This window comes from Vombatus ursinus, unplaced genomic scaffold (assembly GCF_900497805.2).
Source record: "Vombatus ursinus unplaced genomic scaffold, bare-nosed wombat genome assembly UNPS02014813.1, whole genome shotgun sequence".
Lineage (NCBI taxonomy): Eukaryota > Metazoa > Chordata > Mammalia > Diprotodontia > Vombatidae > Vombatus > Vombatus ursinus.
This window is the reverse complement of record NW_020954591.1, coordinates 11,186,047-11,202,724: the sequence shown is the minus strand read 5'-3', so window position 1 is coordinate 11,202,724 and position 16,678 is coordinate 11,186,047. Positions and strand designations below refer to the sequence as shown.

The 16,678-nt window shown below is 41.2% G+C and overlaps 1 protein-coding gene across 1 annotated transcript in view; it reads left to right on the top strand.

The window, feature by feature from the left end:
• MTUS2 (microtubule associated scaffold protein 2) overlaps nucleotides 1–16,678 on the top strand; it is a 466,747-nt gene that overhangs the window by 418,642 nt on the left and 31,427 nt on the right. Inside the window, exon 9 of the mRNA XM_027835276.1 lies at nucleotides 13,396–13,501. Coding sequence (XP_027691077.1) covers nucleotides 13,396–13,501 — 106 coding nt within the window. The remainder of the gene's footprint in view (nucleotides 1–13,395; nucleotides 13,502–16,678) is intronic.

Below are 16,678 nucleotides of genomic sequence, written 5' to 3'. Positions count from 1 at the left end.
TAGATGACCTTAGAGCTAGAAGGGACCTTAGAGTCCCAGAGACTTAAGCAACTTACCTAAGGTCACACAGGAATTATTACTTGTATCCTTTGTGCCAATTTATACCCCCTGGGGCCAAGCAGAACAAGTGTCATCCCTCTTCCAGAGGACAGCCCTTTGAATGTTTGAAAACAGCTCTCATATTTCTTCTAAATCTTCACTTCACTCTCCAGATCACCCTATTCTGAACTCTCTCTAGTTTATCAATGCCCTTCTTAAAACATGATGCCCAGAACTGAATAGGTTGCCTCAAATGTGCTCAGTCTGGACCGGAGCACTATGGGATTGATCACATCCCTAATCCTGGAAACTTTGCTTGCTTTAATGCAGCCTAAGATCTTGCCAGCTTTTTGGCTGCCATGTTATGCCATGCTGACTCATTTAATAATAGCTGAAATTTATATAATGTTTTAAGGTTTCTAAGGCAGTTTCACAGATGTGGTCTCATTTGATTCTCAGTACAACACTATGAAGTAGATATTTCATGTAGTGTTATCCCCATTTTACAGATGAGGAACTGAGGTTCAGAGGGTTTTGGCCACACAACTAGTAAGCATAAGAGGCAGGACCAGAACTCAAGGGTTCTTGACTCCAAGCCCAGCTCTCTTTGCTTTCTTCCCTTCTTTTTGCTTCTTTATAAGATAAAGGACATTTGCCCTTCTTTAATACAGAAGTGCCAATATTATAATTCACTAAACCCCAAATTTTTTTCAAATGACATTCGGTCTTCCCATACCTTCCCCATTTTGTATTTGTAAGGTGATATTTTTAACCCCTACAGCCTTTATAATGATTACTATCACATTTCATCTTATCCCATTTGGTCCAGCATTTTAGCTTATCAAGATCTTTTTATAGCCTGATTCCCTCACCCCACATGTTAGCTATTCTTCCTTGATTTGTATCATCTGTGAATGTGATAAACACGCCACCCATCTATTTATCAAAGATAAAATTGTTAAACTGCACAAGGCCAAGCACAGATTCCCTCTAAACTCTAAACCTCCATTCAAGATGACATGAAACCATTAATGACTATTCTTTGGGTCTGGTCATTCATTCAGTTAGAAATCCATCTAATTGTACTGTCATCTATCCCTCCTCTCGCCATATAAAATGTGTAAAGTGGCAAATAGTAAGCACTTAATAAATGCTCGTTTACTTCCTTTCCCCATCTGGTCCCTAAGAATAACACGACTTTTTCAAATGCTTTGCTAAATGATCATCTAATTAAATGATATCTATAACATTCCTCTGATCGACCATTCTCTCAATTCTGTCAAAAAAGAAAATGAAATTAATCTATTAGGACTTATTTTTTTTGTAAAGGTCTATTGGTTCCTTGTGACCCCTGCTTCCTTTTCAAGATGTTCACTAACCATCCCTTTAATGTGTTCTAGAATTTTGCCCAAAATTGAACTCATTCTTACTGAAGATTCCATTCTCTTTACCTTTTTTTTTTTTTTTTTGAAAATCATGACATTTGCCTTTCTTTAGTCCTATGGCACCTCTCTCATTTTCCGTGATCTTTCAAAGATCACTGACAGTTGACTTTAAGGTTATAGCATCTACTTGTCATTCAGCCAATGACTGATCTTCAGGGGTGGTTATCTAATTTATATGGATTTACTAGGCCCCTCAATTCTTTTCTTGCTGACTGAATTATTAACCATATCACTGCCCCTCAGAACTTCCAGCAAGAGCATGAGTGGGAAAGGAAAAAGATGATGAAACTCAAATCAGTCAGATTTCCTATTTGTGTGATTTTTTTACTTATGTATACATTAACAATTAGCAGTTAGGTGTCATGGTGGATAGGGCACTGGGCTTAGAGTTAGGAAGACCTGAATTCAAATCCAGCCTCAGACACTTACTAGTTGTGTGACCTGAGCAAGTCACTTAACCTCAGTTTGCCTCAGTTTCCTCAGTTGTAAAATGAGGATAATAATAGCACCTATCTCCTAGGGTTGTTGTGAGAATCAAATGAGATACATGAAAAAGCACTTAGCATGGTGCCTGGCACACAGTAGGTCCTATATAAAGGCTTATTTCTCTTCCCCTTCTCTTCTTACCACGTCTGCTAAAAGGTCTGATAGGAAAAGATTGGAATGAATGGCTGGAGTGAAACTTTGGATTTCAGTAATCCATGCTATGATGCCCAAGTTGCCATGTGACCCCTGTCGTATCACAGATGATAAAGAATTGTTGGTATTGACTTCATAAATAATGGCATTGCTATTCTTCAGGAAGTTTCAAGAGCTAATTAGTCGGTCTTTTCTATTCACTTTCTCTTCCAGTGATGGGCAATGGAAGTCTGCTTGTGTTGTTTCAGGTGGTATTTTCTAAAGCTGAGTATTTTCTTTAATTAGAAATATTTTAATTAAGTTAGGGTGACCCCCAGCTTTAGTAGAAGATTTTGCCCACAAGATAACTCCAAGTGCCTTACTTTCTGACTTTGCCAGTCTATTAACCTTTTATAAAATTAGTGTAAATTGAGCTATATTTAAAGGAGAAAAAGCCTCTCTCTCTCCAAGGTCAGGGTAATAGATGGAATCTATCAAGAAGGGGGACATTTCATCTCCTCAGTCTTGGAGGAAGCCTGGAAGGGAGACTCTCTGAGGAGAGCCTCTGCTGCTGGGCTCTTTAAGTGAGTTTGAATCTGTGATACTTTGCAACAAAGCAGTGGTTATTATATGTGTTTATACAAGTCAGCTCTCACATCCTCTAAAACTACTCCTTAGCACAAACACCCTTTTTTGAGCTATTTAAAACACATTTTCAAATACAAAAGAGTAAACTTTTCACATTTTGTCTCATTATCTCACATTTATTAGGCTATCCTTCTATGACACTCCTCATTGCTCACCTTTCCCTGGGGCAGCCTTTGGGCATTCACTAGGTCTTAGTAAGCCAGCCCACTGAAAGCCCAGCATTCAGTGCTAAGAAAGACCTGTCTATCTGTCACAGGTTGGAAATGTCTGATCCTATACTCTTCTAAAAGAATCTTTTAGTGTTTTCCTTTTTTAAAGGCCCTGCATCCCTAACCTAGATCTATCATCATAGCCCCTTTGGTAGTATGTGCAGTTAGGGCCTACCTACACCCCAGAGCCTAACACTGTATCACTAGGCACTGAGAAGTCATCCCATGCCTCTGTTTCCAACTCAAATTCAACCTTCTATAGGAAGACTCTACCAGATCCTCTTAATCCCAGTGCCTTCTTTCTCTTATTTTCTGTTTATCCTGCGTAAAGCTTGTTTGTTCTTTCTCCCTTTACTCATTTTTTCTTATTGTCTTCCCCATTAGATTATGAGTTCCTTGAGGGTAGGGACTGTCTTTTGGCTCTTTTTATATCCCAGTGCTTAGCGCAGTACCTGGCACCTACCAGGCACCTAATAAATGCTTATTGACTGACTGCTATGTCCAACTTCACTGGCATTTTTGGCACTGCTCAATGAAGGTCAAGTAGTTGGGTAGCCATTATACTACTGTTTTCCTGGGGTTCCTAATTGTTTCCTTTGCACACCAGATCTTAGCATGTAGCCACTTCTAAGAGAATGAGTCTCTCAAGCTGGACAGAGGCCCTCTCTGCCTAACTGACAAGATTGGCTTTGAATGGATAAAGGATACTCTCCATTGTGTTACGCGGTGTCGGTGTCTCCAGTCATGTTGCATTGACAAAACAATCAGTCAATCAACAAATATTTATTATGCTGCTACTGGGTAATAGAACCCACGCTAGATGGTAAGGTTACAAAGACAAAAATGAAACAACGTCTATTGGGAGAAACAACATCAACACAAATAAATGTATGCAAAACATCTATGAAGTAAACATAAGGTAATTTCAGAGGGGAGGTATGTAGCAGTTGGGAGACCAGGACATACCTCATGTAGGAGATGTATGTAGAAGGAACCAGACTTCCACTGTCATCAGAGAGAATGAAATCTAGGAGGTCACCAGTACATGGCAAGTGAAGCCATGCCATCCACAGAGATCCACTCCTTTAAACTGGGAATAAGAAAGCAATGGGATTCTAAGGTATGTGTTTTCTAGGCTGTGGTGGGGCAGGCATGACACGACACCAAGGTGTGCTACTGTATAATGAAACGTTCTTGATAGAACTGATGCATCCTTGGGAACAGTAGTCTGGTTGTTATGGCAGGGGCAGAAAAACAAGGGGAAAAAATCTACCTGTGTGTCTAGGAAGGAGACTTAGGAAGATGTTGCAGGAGAGCGTGTGAGCCATTTCTATGAATTTGCCTCCCCACCACTTGTTTCATCTGATACAGGCAGTTTTCTCTGACTTGAGAAATGAGAATTTAATCTGATTTGGATTCCTTTCACAAGTTAAGCAGTGACAGTGTAAGCCCCCATTTCTTCATGCTAAACGTAAATTTTCTCTAAATGAATTAGCCAGAGCTTCTGATAACGGACATGAGATAATTCTGCAAAGGGCTTAATGAAATTAAGACTTACATCTAGGGACTGCCGCCCTGTTGTTACGCTGTCCTATAATTCAGCACACCTGAGCCTCAGACAGCTGTGGGAGCAGAATGGCATCATTGGAAGTAGCTGGTTTGTTCTCTAAAATAAGGATACGTCCCATCCCTTATTAAATAGGATACTCGTCATGACAGTAAAGACATGTTCTCACCTCTTTAAGCCAAAAGAGAGACTATTAGCAGCCAGCTCTAGTTTATGAGTGCCATCAGGAGCAATTACTCAGTGGGCCCCTAGGAGACTAAAAGTAAAAAAAGGGGTATGCAGCCAGCCAGCTCTGCCATAGACTGGTAATAGGTAAGAGTGATTAGCATCTGATTTTTGTTTTGTGATCTGAGGTTCATAAGATAAGCTTGTGTTTGTGATGTATGAATTAAGCCTTAATCACCAAATGGGCCTTGCCTCAGTCAAACTGACACCTGTTAAAGACCTTACCTTGAAAAGGCCAAGGTCTCCCACTGCACTGGGATCATCTCCAGTCCTCCTGATCTGTATCTTGCCATTGGACCCAGATGACTCCAGAGGAGAAGGTGAGGCTGGTGACTTTGCACAACCCTGCGTCACTTAAATCCAGTTCACTTGGGTGTCATGGCATCACCTCCCTGATGTCATGGTCCTCTTCAAGAATGAAGGACAAACAACAACAACAACAAACTCAACGATATAGCTCTTGAGCCCTGAACTTGGAATCTAAAGACCTAGTTTGATTCCAGCTGTTTCTAAGATTTCCTTAGTAACTACATGGTTTTAGGCAAGTCGCAACTTCTCTGGGCCTCACTTTCCCTCGTCTATCAAATGGAGATAATAATTGCACTCCTGACCTTAGACATTTGTGAGGAGGAGATTTTATATAACATTTTGTCCCTTCTCCATTTTGTTATAATACAGACGATTTTGCAATATTGCCCTTCTGTTTCCCCATTACATTACTAATACATATAGCATTGTTGCTGTAGGGAAAATTACCCTGGTAACATTATTTCACTTCATGGTATGCTTTTGTGTAACCAATTAATGACATTAGCACAGAATGCTTATTTGTCTTACTCTCTTTTCAAGACGGACTGAGGTTATAAGACCTGGGTCTTCGTTATCTACTGGCCTTTGTATTAGTTTCTCTCTCTCTCCCTCCTTTTCTCTTTCTCTCTCCCTCCCTCCCTCTCTTTTTCTCTCTACCTCTCTGTCACATGCACACACACACACACACACACACACACACACACATACACACACATTTAGAAAGGAAAGTGATCATTTTCTAACTTTGTTAAGAAATGCTCCCAAAAGAGGGGCGATGGCCCAATAAGGCAAGTCAAGGATAGTATAGTGAGTCTGGCACACTGATCTTCTCTCTGAAACTTGGTGGGTAATGATTCTTTAATGTCCCCAAAGGTCTATGAACTTCCAAATTGCTGAACAGTAATAAGACTTATACTCTAGTTTTAGCTCAAGTACTCCCATTAGCTTCAGTCAAAAACATTCAGCCAAGACAGTAGACAATTAGTAATCTTTCTGGTTAAACAGCCCAGCAGCATTGCAGTGAATCAACATTTCATTAATAATAATTCCTCAGAGTATTTGTGGATATATGGGACCATCAAACCGTACTCAGTATTTTCATAGTGGTATTCTATCACCGTGCAATCAAAGGCATACCACACAGCAAATCAGGAGTATAACCAACAAGTCTTAATAAATATTACCAACCAGTAGATATAGACCACCAAGGGAATGTGGGGTCATTTTTCAAAATGATGCCTTGTCACTATCTCATCCTGGTTCTGTCCCTGGGACCTCCTCACCCTGGAACACCTAACCATCCCTGTGGCTTTCTCAACCTCTATAAAACCCTGCCCTTCTCCCATTGGTGAATTTTTCCTGGGGCCACTCATTTGTAAAGGGACCCAGGCTGGCCTTCATTCTCCTCCCAGCCCTGTTCCTGCCTTCTGAACTTGAAAACCATGGCCCCAACTGGGTACATTTATTTCCCATACTATACCCCCACTTTTCAGATCCCTTTTATGGGTTGTATTCTACCATTAACATGTAAAGGAAGGGACCATCTTTTTGCTTATATTATATCCTCAGTTCTTAGCAGTGTTTGGCATGTAGAGGTGCTTAACAAACGCTTGTTTCTTTCCTTTCTTCCTTCTATAGCTTAACTTTTCCGTTCATCCCTTCTTCCTCACAGCTTAATATATAGATAATATAAGAAACTGCATGTTGTAGTGGGAAATGCTGAGTGATTTTGCATTATACTACATGGTCTGTTTTCCTCCAAATAATTTGTGGGCTGTTGTAGGTTACAAAATTAACTGATATCAGTAAAAGAGCAAGAGAAAAACATATTTCCATTTTCTACTAGTGATTCATTTCTATGCTAGTCTGAGGTGGCTTTCAGATGGTGATCCTGGAAAAAAAAAACCTCAAACAAGACTTGGGATGATTAAATACTACATGCTCAGCCTTTCTGCAGAGAGAAAGAGAGATGTTCATAGCTTTGAGCCTCAAAGAAAAGATTGCTTAATTAAGAATGCTTAGTAAACAGGAGTGAATCATTGCAGGTGTCTATCCTCATCATATTTATAAAGCTCAGTTTACAGTAAACAGCACCAATGCTACGTTGTGGACTTTGACTGTTAACGCTCCTGCCTGGACAGGTGAGGTTCTTGTCCACATCACCTTTGTTCTTCAGTCGTTTACAGTCGTGTCTGACTCTTCTGAGCCCATTTGGGGTTTCCTTGGCAGAGATGCTGGAGCAGTTTGCCATTTTATAGATACAGAAACTGAGGCACACAGGGTTAAGTAACATGCCCAGAGTCCATAGCTAGGTGTCTGAGGCCAGATTTGAACTCAGGAAGATGAGTTTTCCTGACTCCAGGCCCAGCACTCCACCCACTGTACCACCTAGCCGCCCCATGTCATTTAGCAAAGGAGAATTCAGGTAAATTCTCCACACAAAGTATAGTACCCTGAAAAATCATTCTGCTTCAATATGCGTATATATGTACATGTATACATGTATATATGAACATATCTGTATATGCACATATGTGTTGATTAATATATTCCACATATGTGGAGAATATATACATTATATAAATACATATACGCATACATATAGCTCTACCTTAATAATGGAACCTTAAGAGATTGTAAAGTCTATGCAGAGCCCTGGATGATATGGTATGAATTGTTCCTGAGATTGAAGAACTCTAATATCTTCTGAATTTTAAGAGGAACAAGAATAATTCAACTTTACATAGTCCTTTCAGCTTTACAGACTACTTTGCTAACAACAACCCATTGGAGCAAGTCACACAAATCTTCTAGTTTCCATTTTATTGATGAAGAAACTGAAGGTCAGAGATTATGACTTACCAAGGGTTACATTGACTAGTATTAGAGCCCGGACTTGAACTTGGGTTTTCTAACCCCACAACTCTCTTTGCACTATAATGTGCTCTTTACTGAAAAGAGAATTTAGCTTCAGGATTAGGTGACCTCATCTAATTTATTTGGTCATTCATTTGTTCAACAGGCAATTTAAGTGTCTGCTGCATACCAGGAACTCTGCTAGGTTCTAAGGATACTTAACAATGGAAAGCACCATGGTGCTTGCCTGGCACATGTGCCTAATGTGCCTAATAAATTCCCTCTCTCTCTCTCCCTCTCCCTCTCTCCTTTTCCCTTTTCCTCTCTCCCTCTCCCCTTCCCCCTCCCTTTCCCTCTTACCATCCTTTCTTTTCTCTCTGTCTCTCTCTGTCTCCCTCCATCTTTCTCTCTATCTCTCCCCCTCCTTCTCCTTCCTTCTCTCTACCCTCTCCCCTCTTACTCTTCTCTCCCTCTCCCTCCCTTTCTCTACCCCCATCTCTCTCCCCCTTTTCCCTTTCTCTTTCTTTCTCTCTCCCTTTTTCACCCCCTCTCTCTCCTTTTTTCTCCCTCCCTCTCTATCTTCAAGGAGTTTATGATTACAATCACATTTTAATCATATGAAATGAACATGCTTCCTGACCTTAAGAAGCTTGTGATCTAATATGGAGAATATGACATAAGCATGGTTACTTCCCTTAAGCTTATAACAAAAAAGCAAAGATAACACACATAGCTAAATAATAACATAACCTTTTATTAGTTAAGCCCTAACCCCTGACACAACAGACCTGGGGACAATTTAGGAGGGTCTCTCACCAAATCTCTCTGACTCATGCACCTCCCTAGGGAAACCTTGGAAACATAAGATATAGGACAGATTGGGGCAGCTAGGTGGTGCAGTGGATAGAGCACCGGCCTGGAGTCAGGAGGACCTGAGTTCAAATCCGGTCTCAGACCAAACACTTGACACTTACTAGCTGTGTGACCTGGGCAGTTCACTTAACCCCAATTGCCTCAGAAAAAAAAAAGATATAGGACAGATTAAAGCACACATATATACACACAGAATGGATTCATGCCTGAGCCCTTTAGCTGTCAGAAAAACTCTTCAGGGCAAATAGGTGGCACAGTGGATAGAGCACTGGCCCTGAAGTCAGGAGGACATGAGTTCAAATCCAGCCTCAGACCAAACACTTGACACTTACTAGCTGTGTGACCCTGGGCAGGTCACTTAAACCCCAATTGCCTAAAAAAAAAAAAAAGAAAAACTGTTCTATTTCCAGACCTAAAACCAAAAACAGAACAAAAAGATACCCCCCCCCCCGATACGTTGCATCTTCCTTCAGGATGTATATAGTCATCATGACTCATAGAACCAGCAAAAAAAAAATAGATCTGAGTGGTCCCTTATTGCACAGGGTTCCCTGCTGTACTCATGACTCAGTTACAAGTTTTGAATTACTATTAAAGAAATCGCTTATTTTATTTTAGCAGGTGCTTATGCTTCTATTGAACAAAACCACTATCTCTTAAGCTTTATAAATTATTAAAAGTTACTGGCCATATAATTTATTAACTTTGTAACCAATAACAAAAAATTATCATTTATATCACTTAAGCTATGAGAAAGATCAGAGCCAAAGTCTCCATCATCTATCACTACAATTCTTGACTTCTCCCTTATGTAACAATATTCCCACCATTCAAGTATCTTTCTAGTCAATTCTCAGGAATTCTTTTCCTCTTTGCAAGAAAAAGTTAAACCAGTTCTCTAAACAAAGAAGTTCTTTTTATCCTTTTTCTCTGTACCTCAGTTTATCTCCAATCAGGAAAGAATAACAGTCTCTTTACAAATGATTCCTTATAGAATGCTGAGCCCACACCATGTACCAAAGCATAGAGTTTGGACTGGGTTCAGTCCTAGGTCACCTGCTTCTAATGAGAGGGTTTTGGTTTCCTTTTCTCACTTTCTTTGGCTTGTTAAACTCTAGTTCTGGCACCCCTGAGACAGATTTACTTTAAGTTTAGGTTATGGCTTACATCTAGGGTTTCTCAAAGAACAGGGAGTAAAAAGGTATACAGTGTATCATATTAATCAAGTTGGAGCAGGTAGGTAATTTATTCCTGCACACAAAAGAAAGAAAGCTAGGCACGAAAGACTCACAGCATACATTAATAGAACAACTTAACACAGGATTCAGTAACAACTTTTAACTCCTATTACATCTGCCGAGAGGCTGATAATTAAACCTCATCAGAACATAAAGCAGCTTACAGGACTGCTGATTAGGTGTTTTACATTTTGCTTCATCTTTGCACTATCCAAATCACTAACAGTACATGTCTGGTGGTAAAATGTCCAGGTTTGGGACAGTCCCTTTCTTGCTGACAAATCCTCTGTAATAACAGTAACCCCCAGGGCTAACATTCAGCTGGGACCTGATGGCACTCAAGACCTCCAGACCTCTAGAACTCACAATGTTTCCTCCAAGCCATCTCAGTATAAATCTGAAAATAACTAACATAAAATAAACAAAAGAGACAGCCCCAACCCAGAATCAGGTTTGTTTAGGCAAGATATTTGCCTTAGATGTCATGTGCTCATGGTTGCGTGGAGGTTGGAGACTAGTCTCTAGCCTCTGTAACCTCTAGAGCAAGCCACCCTTCTTCCCCATCGCCTTCTCTGGACGTAGCTCATGGCACAATCAGCAGCCAGAAGCAAAGGGGGAGGCTGAGGAGGGTAGAGCATTTGATCCCTTTTGTGTCCGCCCACTGAGTCATCCATCAGTCATTCCATCTGCACAGTCACTAATTAAAGGGATGCTCCCTCATCTGAAAGTGAAAGCCCCTTAGCTGAGTCAGCTCATCCTGGAACTATGAATGGCAGCTCTGAGCATGCTCCATATGGGGGATGGCCCCATAGGCCAATTCAAACTCACTACAGCCGTTAAACTGTCACTTCCAGATTCTTGAGCCTCTCAAAGGTACAATAGCAGGATCTATAGTCTCTGGGGGGAAGCTAATGAATCTGGTATGACAGTAGCAAAGCCAAGGTTGGAACTTTGGCTCCTCCCCATCGTCCCTCTTTTGTTGTTAGAGTAGCCCTATCTGGCCCTGGCTAATAGGTGATTCCCTCTTCTTTGGGGCTGTCTCTCCAGGTCCTCTCCGTCATCTCTCCTCCACAGTCCATGTGTTCCCTTATATCCAGAAGCAGATCCTTTCTTGCACACACACTCTAGGAATCCCCCATGAACGAGAGTGGAGGGAAATGCTTAACCCAAGTGACGAGGGATGGATGGGCTTACCTGCATACTTGCTATACCTATAGTACAAAATAGAAACCAGGTGTGCAAGAAAGGTACAGAGTTCCTGGGAATTTGAAAGGAAGGAGAATGATTCTGGCTGGGACGGAGTGGGGGAAATCAAGGAAGGCTTCGTGTGGAAGCTATCTTTTGAGCTGGTCCATGAAAGATAGGTAGGAATAAGATACTTAAATTGAGTGTTGGGGGAATGTTGTGAAATGTGCAGTAAGGAAAGGATAAGTGAAGAAGAGATAAACAGTCCACTTTGTCTTGAAAATAAAATCTACAAAGGGGGTTCCTTTGGCTAGAAAGGTAGGTTGGATCCCCATTATTGAAGCCTCTAGTTTAGAACCAGAAAGGACCTCAGGAATCATCTAGTCCCATTCATTCATTTTACAAATAAACTGAGATCAAGAGAGGCTTAAGTTGCTTTGCCAAGGTCCCACAGATAGTAAATGGCAGGGCAGGGGCAGCATTTGAACTCGGATCATGATTCCAAATCCAGAATTCTTCCCACTACACTGCATTGCCAGTGCCAGAGTCAGGACTTTATTTGTTAAATAGGAGGGAGCTGTTTAAAGGATATTTTCAAGGGGTGAATGATGTGTTTAGGACTATGAATTAGGATAATTAATCTGGCAGCCATTATGTGCGGAATGGATTAGAAGGGAAAGAGACAAAATGTGGGAAACTAGTCATTTTGGTGGTCCCCATCAGTGCCCCAAGCAAGAAGGGAATGAGAGTAGTAGGAGAGGGAATGAATAGACCAGTCCAAGTAAAAGCATGAAAAATTCCAAGGCCTCACACACAAGTAAGCAGGCAGACTTGCTCATTCATTTAGTCGTTGGAAAACAATAAACTATTGTAACTTCTATATCCCATATACCTCTCAATCAGCAGGGTGTATGTGAAATAAAGAGGCTGTGATGTGGTTAATTACATCAAGAGAGGTCAAGTGCACATGACATCGTGGAAGGGATTAAAGACTATTGGGGGCACATACAGTACAGTCACCCTGGAGTTAGAAGATCTGGGTTCAAATTCTATCACTGATGCTCACTACCTGTAAGTAAGCCTCCCTTGGGCCTCAGTTTTCTTGTTTATAAGAAAAGAAGATTGGACTAAATGAAATGCCCTGAGGTCCCTTTCAGAAAGCTCCAGATGTAGGATCCTATGATCTGTGCCACGTGTGAGCTATTACAGGTCTTCGCTTGTTTTGTGCACTGGGGGTCCCATCTGTCATTGACAGAATTATCATGCATACACCTTTTCCAAGGGCTAGACACCTAAAACACAGATAGCATTGCTCTGAGATGGCTGACCCTTTTTTGCTGCTAGCTCATGTACCATCGTATGTCCACAAGACCCCTGCTTATCGCTGGCATTTTGGGATAAATGACTAAGCAATTATATAATAATAACCTAGCATTTGCAAATGCTTTAAGGTTTGCAAAACACTTTATAATTTATTCTTATCATTTTATCCTCACAAAGAGCCCTGTGAGGTAGATACTATTATTTTCCCAATTTTTTTATAGATGAAGAAACTGAGGCAGACAAAGATTAAGTAATGTGCCCATGATCACATGGCCAGTAGGTAACTGAGGCTGGATTTGAACTCAAATCTTCTTGAGTTCCAGTCCAACACTCTACCCACTGTACCACCTAAGTAGCTGCCTCCTCTAATGATAGCGGCAAGTCATATTTATAGACAACTTATTCCTCCTTCTAGGACTACCACACCAGCACCAATTCTATCCCTCTTCCTTCAGTGTGTTTGGTCCTTCGCTGCGCTAGAAGACAGTTGGTGACCATTCTCCCCGTGTTAACACACTCATACATGATGCCTTCAGCCACTGATCATTGATGTTCCATTTGTGACCAAATAGTAAAAATGAGGATGTTGGATTGGCATGCCAGATGTAGCTCCAGAAGGGACCCCAGAGACCCTCTAGTCCAACTCATTTTATGGGTGAGAAAACTGGGAACACGGGAGTCCAGGCAACTTGGCCGAGGCCATGGTGGCTTGTCAGTATCAGAAGTGGGATGGGAGTTCTCTGGCTCCACTGCTTATCTCCCTGAGTCTGTGATGTTTCACCTGGCAGTGACAGTGATGAAAGCCCATTCTCTGCTCTCTGAAGCTCCCTGACCCTTGTCCTTGCTGCTCTTTTTTCCAGGTAGAAGACATCTCAGCCACCCACGAGGCTACCTTGTTAGAGATGGAAAACAACCATTCTGTTGCCATTGCTGTCCTCCGGGATGACCATGAACACAAAGTTCAAGGTAATGCCTGAGCCTGTATTTCACCCTGGGCTTTGCAAGAAGAACCCTCCATTGGACCATGTCCTCCTGCAGACTCAATTGACTATGTTTCCACCTTTCCATTGTGCCCTACACATCAGCAGCTTCGGAAGAAGTGGGGGACCGAGGCGTGAGTGTAACTATGGGTCATGTAGGCCCTGTAGGATTTCAGGGCTTCCACTTCCAAAAGTGAAAGTGGGTAGGGTGCTGGGTGTGGGCATTTTTAGAGGTGGCAGTAAGCCCTTTTAACTCAGTTCAATTTAAGAGATATTAAGTACCTGTAATGTACAAGGTACTCTGACAGGTGCTAGAGATACAAAGGTAAAATAATTCCATACCTTAAAGAACTTACACATTTTACTTTTACAAAGTTATTATTTAGGAATTTGTGGGGGAGAGGAGTTAGGGTATTGTCTTTTCTTTTGTTTGGACCTACGGTGTAGGGAACTCTCAACTCACCAAAACATCAACCACATAGACCTTAGAGAGTTACGAGACAATAAGTGACCTACCCAGAGTCACAGAGCTAGTTGTGTGCCTTGCCTGAGGCAGGATTTGAATCCAGACCGTCCTGATTTAAAGACTGGTCCTCTACCCACTCTGTCATACTACTTCTCCATTCTTAGGGATATAGGATTTAATGCATGGCCCTAGAAAACATAAGTAATGTGGCCCAGTTTAAAGATAGCTAGCCTTGGCCCACTCCTGACACATACTTTGCTCTGCCCCTAACCTCTCAGGGCTGTAGGAAACTTTCTGAGATTATAAATTGCAGGACAGGTGCCATCACACATTGGTAGGGGAAGTTTCCTCACCAGAGTATTCAATATACAGTGAAATCACACTTACAATCTCTATCTCCTCTCCCTTGGAATGGCAACCTTCCTAGTCTCTGAGCTTATCTCCCCCTGTGATGGGTCAGAAGGGTCCCAAGAAGAAACTCCTCAGTAAATAAGTATGCGGAGATTATCACAGATTATATAGATGAAGAAATTTCCCACCAGTCCAGGACCTGCTACAAAAGCATACCTGTCCCTCCGCTGCCTCACAATAGACACCTAACCTAACAAATGAGTAGACTCTTAGAGCACAAAGCATCTTGTGGCATATCCCAGGTACAGTCTACTCCGTATCATAGAGGAAGGCCCCAGATATGGGAACCAGGTGGCCCAGTGGGTAGAGTCAGGGCCTGGAGTCAGGAAGACTCATTTTCCTGAGTTCAAATGTGGCCTCAGACACTTGCTAGCTGGGTGACCCTGAGCAAGTCACTTAACTCTACTTCAATTTCCTCCTCTGTAAAACAAGCTGGAGAAGGAAATGGCAAACCACTCCAGCATCTTTGCCAAGAAATCTCTAAAAGGGGTCCCAAAGAGTCAGACGCTCCTGAAATGACTGAACAACAAATACAGTATGGTTGTTTTATTCAGTACAAACAATACACTCAAATAAATAGCTAAGGAGTTTCAGGCGAGACTTGGGGACGCTATTTTCCTAATATCCTAATAAGGTTAGATATTATCTAAAGGTTTTAAAGCCTAGTGTTTCATGATGATTAAGAAAGCATTGATTGTGACTGTAGGTCCACATTTAAAAATAAAATGTTCTTCCTAGTCCTGAACAACCTATCACTGATTCTCATAAGGTGTCTCTAGTAATATTGCATTTGGACTCTGCCACTGACTTATCTGTGATATCTAGGGTCTGAAGATCTAATTTGAATCCCAACTCTGATGTTTACCATCTCTGTGACCTTAGGCAGGTCACTTCATTTCCTCGGGTCTCAGTTTCTTCTTTGGTAAAATGAAAGGGTAGGACTAGATAGATGGTCACTGTGAACCCTTTTGGCTCTAAATCTCTGACCACATATAATGAGTTTAATGTGAGAAAGAGGTCTAGGAATAAGAAAAGTCTCTTCCATTTAGTTTTTTTTAATCTTGCATTAAGATTCAAGTCTGCCATCTCCCCCTGTCAGCACATCCCTTTTCTTCTCTGTGAGTCTGCCCTACCTAGGAGAGCTCAGTTGCCCACCTGCGTCTGTGAATGTTCCTCTATACTCTGCATCTGGTCTGGATCATCAGAGCGCTCAGTGGTAACTCTGGGGTTTTCCCACTTCTTATAGAGTGCTTCGAGCTGTGTTTTTGTCATGGTGTGCAAGATAAACCATGAAAGATTTATTATAACGAGATAATTATAAACTTTTCCATTGCTTTCAATGGTTACCCATTATTAAAATTACACCTGACACTCAAAAATTTACTTGCTCCAATTTACATAATAAGGATTTCATTTTTAAAGTATCTCTATCACTTCCAAAATCTGTGATTTCTCTGGGGAGAGATGCTTCCTCTCACCAGAGGTGACGACCTTTCCAAAACTTAGTGAACATGATGGAAAAATTGTTGGCCACCTGTTGGGCTTTATTCCTGTCAAGGTAGAATATTTTTCTCCACTATTTTAGTCTAAGTATAGATCAAACCCTTAAAATGCAATCTCTCTGAAAGAAAGTATCTTTGAAAGGAGATATACATGCATACATATATTTATATGTGTGTATATGTATGTATATATCCTTTCAAAGATGATTTAGCCAATTATAGAAAATATTTTAGGGCTTATCTTACATATCATAATAAATACAACTCTAAGTATGTTGTTAAGAAATGTGAAATCAACTCAAAAGCATATGGAAGTGATTATTGATAAATCAAAATAAATTAATATAAAAAGAAAAAAAGAAAAGAAATGTGAAATCCCTAGAGTTATCATCAAGTAATCTCATGATCTATTCTAGACATATAGCTATAGAAAATATAGATAGATCAAGACAAGTCAACAAGCATTTCTTAAGCACTTATGTGCCATGCACTGTGCTAATGGCTGGGAATATAAAAAGCAGCTTAAGTCTCTGCCCTCAAGGAGCATACATTCTAATAGGGGAAGATAACACATAAAGGGAGCTGAAATGGGGGAGGGGGGCCAGGGAGGGGAGTGAAGAGGAGATGAAAGTACCCAGCCCTAAGACATTGTTGGTGTTGTCGTTTGTCCTTCATTTTCAGACGACCAGTAACAGACGGAAAGTAGGGGAGGAGAGTCAGGAGAAGAACGAAGTACGAGGTGGGCCCGGCATCCTCCTTAAAATGGAGGTCCTGGGAGGAACCA